The sequence below is a fragment of the Lactuca saligna genome, chromosome 1, assembly GCF_052625555.1.
Source record: "Lactuca saligna cultivar CGN05327 chromosome 1, ASM5262555v1, whole genome shotgun sequence".
NCBI lineage: Eukaryota > Viridiplantae > Streptophyta > Magnoliopsida > Asterales > Asteraceae > Lactuca > Lactuca saligna.
The window spans coordinates 29,781,275-29,790,700 of record NC_136417.1 but is presented as its reverse complement, the minus strand read 5'-3'; the positions used below and the strand labels follow the sequence as shown (position 1 = coordinate 29,790,700).

The 9,426-nt window shown below is 32.0% G+C and overlaps 1 protein-coding gene across 1 annotated transcript; it reads right to left on the bottom strand.

Annotated features, from left to right (window-relative positions):
• Positions 1-1,208: 1,208 nt before the first annotated feature.
• Positions 1,209-6,615, bottom strand: LOC145030615 (protein ROOT HAIR DEFECTIVE 3-like). The gene is made up of 22 exons (XM_078978993.1): positions 6,458-6,615; positions 5,676-5,825; positions 5,547-5,613; positions 5,358-5,460; positions 5,212-5,282; positions 5,056-5,119; positions 4,889-4,954; positions 4,756-4,803; positions 4,545-4,664; positions 4,296-4,454; positions 4,146-4,214; positions 3,972-4,063; positions 3,801-3,879; positions 3,554-3,719; positions 3,341-3,465; positions 2,995-3,257; positions 2,821-2,917; positions 2,579-2,728; positions 2,403-2,507; positions 2,019-2,113; positions 1,852-1,948; positions 1,209-1,758 (listed from the first exon to the last, which is right to left on the bottom strand). The coding sequence occupies exons 1-22, from the start codon at positions 6,459-6,461 to the stop codon at positions 1,546-1,548; spliced, it is 2,403 nt and encodes an 800-aa protein (XP_078835119.1). The 5' UTR covers positions 6,462-6,615; the 3' UTR covers positions 1,209-1,545.
• Positions 6,616-9,426: the final 2,811 nt, after the last annotated feature.

Below are 9,426 nucleotides of genomic sequence, written 5' to 3'. Positions count from 1 at the left end.
TAAAAGTGAAAATTTTCTTTAAAATTTGGGTTGTTACATTTTTATTATTGTTAGTAAATCTTCATAACGTTTAGCTAGAAAATCTTCATAAGAACATGTTCGAAAATTGATGTATTCCAAATCATCATATGAATGTGTTCAATAGTCATCTTAAGAACTCCGAATTTTTTTTATAAGAACTAGTTCATAAAATATATGTTTGAAAATTAATTTCCAGAGATTTTGTGTGTTGTGATGTATTGCATATTGTTTGTTTCTGAATTTCTATCGAACCAAGAAGAAATAGAAGGATAAACAAAAGGTTTGAAACATACTACTTGCAAATACCAACAAGCAATTGAGATTCTTCTTGATTCAATTTTGTTTAACAAACCTTATTTAAATATGGTAGAATTAATTAGATATTGAATATTTTTTGGAACTACAAATCTAATTCATCCCTAATCTACTTCTGATTCCATCTATGTCTCCAACGAGACTTGAACCCTCAACCACAATAAGAGAAAGAACAACACCTGATACCGATGAGCTAAGATCTCTTTAGTAGATATTGGATATTTAATGTGTTATTTCGTCATTTTTTCCCTACTTCCTCCCTTTTTTCCTTAGTGACGATTTATTATGCTTTTGTATCATCTTTTGTACATTGATAAGCTTTGTAATCCCTCCTCAGATATGAACTATGGACTTTTTTCTTGAAAGCGAGTTGATATATAAGTTTAGGTTTTACATTAAGCCTAGTCATAACTCATAATATAGGTATGATTGAGAAGCAACATACTCAAAGCGGATGCATTGAAAGATACAATATAATAGACTGGTCAAAGCCAACCACTTATGATCTATGACAAGGGCATAAGGCTATTTAGTTTTAAATGTGACATTCAATTTTCTCACCTGCTCTTTTGGAATTAATTGGAAGGGGGTAAACAAAAAGCAATACGAAATCATTACTTAAAAGGGAATTTTCGCAAAACTCTGAAAAAGAGAAAAAGGGCAAGAATCAAAATACCGAAACACACTTGGCAATTTCATTATTTAATTACTGATTGAAGCCTTGTACACTTATTACAGTTTAACAAAAACATATTTTAGGTTACGAGGTTTTGGAAAAAGTCAAAATACAAAAAGCCCAACATACCATCTATTTAACCACAGAACTTGTATTTATTATTACTGTTATAACAATGGTTCAATGGCTAGATCGATAAACAAATAACAATATATGGTTTCATCAATCATTTATTATCGATTTTTGGTACTATAGATACAAATATAGCTTCTTGTTAAAATACAGACCAAAAAATATCAAAAATGTCTCTTTTCAGGCATACCCACAAATACAATATACAAACAAAGAACTGAACATGTGACTACAAAAAGTAACGTCGCATGATCAAATAGACGACACCTGATATAAAAATTTTCCCTCCTCGAGCATATATTAAAAAATCCATAAAATGATATATATATATGTGTAAATAAACAAGTTTTGCATGTGTACAAGTGTGTGATCAAATGAATGGATGTGAGTGATGGGTGAAATTAATGCTCTTTGACATGTGTGGTGGGACTAGTGTACTCGGTTCCATTTCCATTTTCCATGGTTACACCAGATGACGAAACTACCCCTTGAAAATTTGACCCTAATACCTGTGGCTGGGTTACAACAGGCTTTTGCCCCTCTTCAGCTAGTTTTCTAAGCAGATTTGTGACTGTAGGAAGAAACTTGGTGGATAAAGACAGAATTCCTGGAAGCTGTAAGCATTTAAAAAAATATTTATATAAGAAACAGAAAAAATAAATAAATAAACTTTATGATTCGATATATTTAGATGGAATGGAACTCACCATGCCATTGCTAAATTCACCAGAGATGTCTAGTTGGACCCACAATGCTTTGAAAAGAAGATAACCCACAAAAATAACAAGCAGCCATAATGGATTCCTGAAAAACAAGACCAATGTGTGGATTTGAGCATAACAAGTTAGTTAGAGAGACAAGAAAACAAACAAACCTTAAAAGTGTCATAAATTCATTAAATCCTAGGATGAACATAGCAGCTATTGCCCATGGAGGTGGTAGCATATTGTTATTTCGCTTGTTAGCTTCCTGAAAACCATACCAGTAAAGACAAAGAAGAATCTTAGAATCACTTCACTTCATTCATAAAACCAAAAGATGAGTACATTTACATTTTTGGTCCCTCAGCATAGCTGGTTTTTTCAACTTTGGTCCCAATCCAAGTTCCAAGTAAAATGACTTTTATTTTTTGGGACCAAAAATAGTCATTTTACTTGGAGTAGGGACCAAAAAGGTTAGAAGAACCTTAAACAAGGACCAAAATTACAAAAATCAATTATACTCAGGGACCAAAACGGTAATTTACTCTAAAAGATACCTGGGAAGCAATGGCTTGAGTAATAGTATACTCTGTCTCTCTTTGAAATTGGCTCCATAATGATTTACACTGAACAGGAGTTATGAGTGTGTTTGTTGCTGGAACCTGTTTGCACATAATACACAAAATGCAATTAAAAATAAATCATTTACACAACTGCGGGTACAAATAATTACCTCTTCCCATGTGCTGGAGACCAATGGGTCCTGCATGGGGGTATTCTTGTCTTTTTTGTGATCCACTAACGCAAGGACTAATGTGTCCCCAATCTTATCACCATCTGCATCCAAACGACTTGCAGCCAATACAGACAGCAACTTTAAAGACTGAAACATAAATATATATTATAGATTATTAATTTATAATTAGATTGAATGATTGACTTTAGTCTATTATTTTCTAATGAAATGACTCTTACAGAAGACCGGGCTATTTTGGTAATTGCACGTATATCTTCCTTTCCAGTCCAGACACGTGGCATTGAATCAGCATCATGGTTAAATAGAGACGTAAATCTGTAAAATTCATGAGATAAAATGATTAAATAAATTAATTTTCCATTAGTGAGAGATTAGCAAGGTTATACTTATACCTCTCTTTCATGCGATACAAAGCTTTCCCTGCTTCTTCTTTTGTTTTCCCTTCGACTATTCCTCTAGCAAAATTTTCTAAATTAGAAACCATTTCTTCATTAGCTTTTTTGTCCATTTCAAAACCAGAAAGTGCATCAGAAAAGTCAGAGATGGTTGTTTTGGTTTCTTGATGAAAAAGTTTCCTTATTGCAGGCCAGGTGTCATCACCACCTCCTTCTAGTAGGGCTGCAACTGGTCCTTCCAATGCCACTTTCAATTTTGACTGAAAACAGAAACAAAAAACCATTGATAACTAACAACAATTCATAGGGCAAATTGTTATTACAGCTTAAGAAAATGTATTACCTCATATAGTGCATTAAGTTCAGATAGTTTAGCAGTTTGAACTTCAGCAATATGTGAATCTATCTCACGTGAAAATTTATCTCTTACTTTATTTGAATCCCAATCCGCTTGTTTGATAGCTACATCTGTAGATTGAATGTATTAGGAAGCTACAAATAAGTGTGTGTGTGTGTGTGTGTGTTGTTTAAGAAACTGGGATCTATTGATGTGTACCTTTGCATTGTTCATCAAAGAGTGTCATGAATGATTCGGTGCAATTCCAAGCAGCTTTTGCAAACCCTTGTCCTCCATTTAAAGCATCTTGAAGTGCTTTTTTGAATTTATCGAGTGTCTCTAATTGTATGTGTTCCAGCATCAATTGGTATGTTGGTTGAACAAGCTAAATAAATCATTATATAATAATCATTAGTACAACAAATATGAAATATATTCATCATGAAGAAAGAAATATAAATCTTACTTGAATCAACTTCTCTTCCAACTGCTTTCGTTTGGCAGATCTAACACCATCTTCAAAGTAAGTCGCCTCTTCATCATAACTGAAACCGTAAAAATTATATGAATTAATAAATATTGTACATTTTGAAAATTGAAACAAACATAAAAAAGAAAATAAAAAAACTATGTTTACCTAGATAAAGAAGCCTCAATCATTGAACTAAGCTTGTTTCCAAAGCCTGGGACTAAATGAGATTGTACAGCATCTTTTAAGTCACACCAGTCCTGTTTAAACAGGAGTTTATATATTTTTTCATAGAACATAATTAGTGCTTGAAAATTGAAAGTGGTATTTTTTTAAATGTACCTCATTTGTTACAAAGAAAGAGTACTTCTCATTAGCAATTTCTTCACATCTTACAGTGGCAACCATCACCTGTAAAAGTAGCAGGAACTTTAACATCCAAAAAGTTTTAAAAAAAAATTAAAAAAAAAAGTTGATTGTTGAAAAGTTTACCTTGTGGGCAGGTAAGTCAAGGTCTTTGTTTTCCTTAATAACTTCCCAAATTTGTTGGGCACTAAAGGAAAAACCTGAAGCAGGAACTACCCCCCTCCTATCGCCAGCTAAGCCATTAGGTGCAATAGAATGGAAGAATCTTTGCCTCAAACTAGCCACCTTTAGTGGAACAAAACAAATATATAATAAAAAAATGTTAAACATATCCATGTCACTCATATAATATGTACAAGTAAATCTTTATCATACCTGCTCCTTAAATTGTTCTTCTTTCTCTTCAAAACTAGAAAGTGCAACAACTTCTACATTAAAAAACTCACTCAATGGAGTCTGTTTGTGGGCTTCTGGCTTAGGGACAGAATCCCAAATCTGAGACAAAGAACAGAGCATTATAAGTGTTGCAATTGTGTTAACTGTGGAGTAATACAATAAATAATTAATAGCTATTAACTATAATTACCTTCTGGATATCTTCCCTCAAGACAGGTTCTAGGTTTTCAAGGGGGGTCTATACAGAAACAAAAGGATAATTACATCAAATGTCATCCAACTTGTTAAATCTTTATAAACATGTGTTGCACAACACAACTTACCCTTGTTTTATCACGAATAACAAACATCAAAGTTGTTTTACGTGGACTAAATAGTCGCAACATAACCTGAAATATAGAAGTTTAAAATTCAATATTTTGACATAAGTGCTAACAAATATTAAAAAAACAAAAAACAAAAAACAAAAACAAATGCAAAGACAATGCACCTGGAATACAGTTTTTAGAAGTGGCTTGTTAGCAGCCTGTTCACGTCCAATATCATGACACCACCTGTATAACACAATGTACACCAAGGAAAGCAATTAAAATTTACAGAAAAAAAACATATTTGCATAGTTTTATCAGGCTATCAGAAAACTTACATGTTGATAAGCACTATATCAGAAACAGCAAGGGCAAAAAGTGCACTCTGCTTTTCGAATGCAGTATCATCCTGGAGAAGCAGAAAAAGCTCAATAACTATTTAAAAAGAGAACCAAAAGAATAAAATAAAAAAATGAATACTAACCTCTCCTCGCTCTCTTCCATCAGTACCTTCAAGATCCATTACTATGGTGCAAGGTTCAACGCCAACACATCTTGCCATCCAAATACCTTTGGTGGTTTGAGACCTGTAAAAAGTCAATGCAGAAAGTCAACAAATGTGGAGATAGATTAAAAAAAAAAAAAAAAAGATGCAAGAAAAATAGATGCATGCCTTCCCCTATAAGCATCCATTTCCCTGAAGTTTGTGTGAAAAAGATTATTCAGAAGTGTGCTCTTCCCTGTCACAAATATGAAATCAGAACTTGCAGATAATGCAATCTCAATAATATGAAAGACATACCACTGCTTTGAGGACCCATGATGGCAACAACAGCATAAGAAAGTCCACATTCAGCCAGTTTTACTTCTTTGATAAAATTATCAAGTCCTTCTCCATTAAAAGTGCCATCTCCTTCAATGAGGTGGGTAGAGCAGCAACCAGCTTCTTTGTCTACAAAAGGCAACACTTGAATCAAGACTCCATAAGCATATAATCTTCATCTTACAAATAAAACAATCAGGTGAATACAACTATTTCAAAGCACCACAATTTTCACATGATCCAGCATTCCGTTTCAGTTTTTACACCTTTAATCATTTCCATCACAGGAGTTGGTGATTAGTAACATTAGTTATTAATTTAAGTTCACTGCAACTTATTCCGTTATTTGTATTCCAGATCCCATTCCAACACGGAATTTTCGCCTTAACACATTCGTTCCAATTTCTTCAAGAGAACAAACAGGTTAACAACAAAGTCTCGCGGTAAGGATCGGGTAACTCGATTAACTCTGTCAAAGATCCTACATGCTTATAATTTCACCATATACAACTTTATTGTCTAGATCAAAAACAAGATCAAATTACGGCAGTACCTAATTACTCAACAAGATTAGTTAATACTGTCGAAACGAGATTAAAGGTCAGTTGCAGATTTTAAAAATTATACCGTTGCAACGTTAAACAGAAAGCACAATGTTGAATCAACTGTATCGACATTAGGGTTTAGATGTGCAAAATGAATAGTAAGTGCATTAGGTATGATAAATTTAGCAGTGATTTTGAAGAAGTTAAGTGACATACCCATCGGTAGCAGTTGAATCCAGAGATTTGATTTTTGCAGGTGAAGAGAGCAAAAAGAGTGCGATCTCAGGTCAGCATAAAGCCATAAACCCCTCTGAGTTGCTCTGTCTTATAGCAAAAGGATGTATCACATTCACACTTTCTTTCCCCATGGTATAAAATATCATTACATAGAAAAAAAGTGGAATAATTCTTTTCCTGAAATAAATATACTTTCGTCTTGGATGGAAATGAAATAAAGCACTTTGATCACCTATTTTTATTTATTATACTTATAAATTAATAAAAAATGTTAACTTTTACAGGCTCAGAGTTCGAGTCTAAATAAGCATGATTTACTGGTAATTAATGTACACTGAAACCTAGTCATTGTAATTAAGTTGAATACAAATGGACTTTAGAAACGATTTTTTTTTTTTTCAGAAAAATATGTTAAAAATTGATTGAAATAAAAATTAATTTAAATTATAATGCTTTGTTCCGCATAACGCTGTTTCGCTTTAGCTGCGCTTTTTTATTTAACTTTTATTAAACTAAATGGACTTCTTGTGTTTTAGATTTAAAACGATTTTTTAATTTTATCTTGGATAGATTAATGATTATCTTACGACCTCACATTTATTTGCTTCTTATTAATTTTATGATGTGGTTTTGCGATGTAATCGAATCGAAACTATAGTTTCTATTTGACTGTAAAAATAAAACTTGGTTAAACCCCAGTTTCATTTTAAATAAATTAGAAATAATATACGAGCAAAGTAAGTTAGGTTAGAAATAGCATAATTAAATAGTTAGGACTCTAAGTTTTGTAACTTTCTTTTTATTATAATTTAGGACCTAAGCATTTTTTTTTTTTTTTTTGCAATTTTGGTCATAATTTGATATATTTCTTTCAATTTTATGACTTTTTCAGATTGTGTTAAATTTCACATGTTGTGCACGATGGTAGTTTTGTCATTTTGGTTACATCTCTTCTTCCTTATTTGACTTCCACCATATTTTTAGTATCATTAAATTTTCACTGATGATCACTATATGTTTGTTACGACATTTTCCAAAAAAAACTCTTCATCTCTTTCGTCGTCTCCTTCACTTACTGTAACCTAACCTTGTGCTAATAATATCATTTTCCAACAATGGTGCTTACAAAATGGAACACCCGATTGTCTATCATTAACACATTTGCAATACGCTTTTCTTGTTACATATTAGTCAATGATCGGTCTTTTAGTTGTTTTTTTTTAATAAAATATTGTTTTGTTATTACATAGTAGTCAATGATCGGTCTTTTAATTACTTTTTAAATAAAATATTATTATTAAAATGTAATGATACCCTGTTTTTAATGAACATAAATCATGAGATATATTTTCAATGTACCGTGATATGAAATATTTAGAAGTTCATGTGGATATGTTAGACGTAAAGGAGTTTATTATGCATGACCTCGACTGTTGGGTTTTACCATTATAGAAAACAAGAAAGTGGTATCGCTTTTAATCCAATTACTATAAGGAATTGCCGATGTGTTGATAAATATACATCTTAAACTACATAAATGACTTATAAATATGGATCTTCTTTATAGCCATTTTAATATACTAGTTATTTAAAAAATTACATAGATCAATAATTAATCTTTTTATATTACCGCAGTAGTGTCTATAATTTTTGTCTTTACTTAATAAAGTAATAAAAGATTAAAAGCTTGTCAAATTCGTCGTTATGCCACATTACCACCGACTTGTGGGTCCAACCAACCGTCCAACCTATGGACCTTTCGGAAAGGGGTTCGGCCATTAGCCCACTTAGTGCATAACATTTATTACTTCAAATATGCTTTCATTTTTAGGGCTTAAAGTCTTCAATACCCAATTTCATTTTTATGGCTTAAATAACGACAAAAAGCTTTGTTAGTATTTGAACTAGGAAAAGGAAAAGAGACTAACATGTAAAAGTAATTCTTAATATATGGATTATGTTGGGTTATAATCAATAGATGAGCTAAATGACATTTTTGGTCGAAGTGTTGATAAACCCCAAAAATGTGACTCGTGTAATTTGAATGCATAAAAAACATAGATCGTGTAAGTTGTCTGTGACAAATTAAAATTCTTATAACATTTGTTCCATATTCGTTTGACCTTAAATCACTTATATTAATATTTAATAACAATAAGTGTAACACCCCACATATTTAAAAAAATTTTGAACTTTTCAAAACGATCATTTTACTAATAAAATGTTTACAATTATAGTCTTCTCAAACATTATTTGAAAATCATAGTTTCCTAATATCCAATTTGTTGTAAGATCAATGATGTGTACGGTTACGCCTTCGCCTTGCCACATTGATCATCTGAAGAACCATAAACCATAAACAAAACTATAAGCACAAAACTCAGTGAGTTTCTCCCAAAACCACCACATAACAGATAACATATACCAACAAACCGTTGGATTAGTGTATAAGTTCATAATTATTTTGGTATGTACTTGACCCGATGGTGCATGGTCCTTTTGGGTTGCCTTCACCAAATCAACTTGATATGATGAATTATGGAGAGAGAAAATTAATTATGATTCATTAATATATTATAATTATAATATATTAAAGAAGAAATCATATTGGTTAATTAATATTAGTCAATAATTAATTAAGAATTGATTTTGTGGCTAAAAGACATTAATTAAACTTAAGGGACTAGAACTGTCAATTGTATGATAGTTGAATATTGGGCTAATGGACTCCATATTAGAGAGGTGGATGAATTCTATGGGGAAACCCAATAGAAATCGTCCTAGGCCTCTAAGGAGGGAGTCAATGGGTTGCTTAGGGCTTAAGCAGCCGAATTAGGGTTTCCTTGTTAGATAACCCTAATAACCTCACTATTTAAGGATCCCTAGAGCACCAAAAACATGGCTAAGAGTTTTCTTAGGGTTTCCACACGTTTTTGGGTGCCTCCTCT

Excerpts from the sequence above, each read along its gene's own strand:
- LOC145030615 (XM_078978993.1), bottom strand. Across the intron at positions 4,804-4,888 it reads TTATTCGTGATAAAACAAGG|ACCCCCCTTGAAAACCTAGA; the intron begins GTAAGTTGTGTT and ends GTTTCTGTATAG. Across the intron at positions 4,455-4,544 it reads AAGAACAATTTAAGGAGCAG|GTGGCTAGTTTGAGGCAAAG; the intron begins GTATGATAAAGA and ends GTTCCACTAAAG.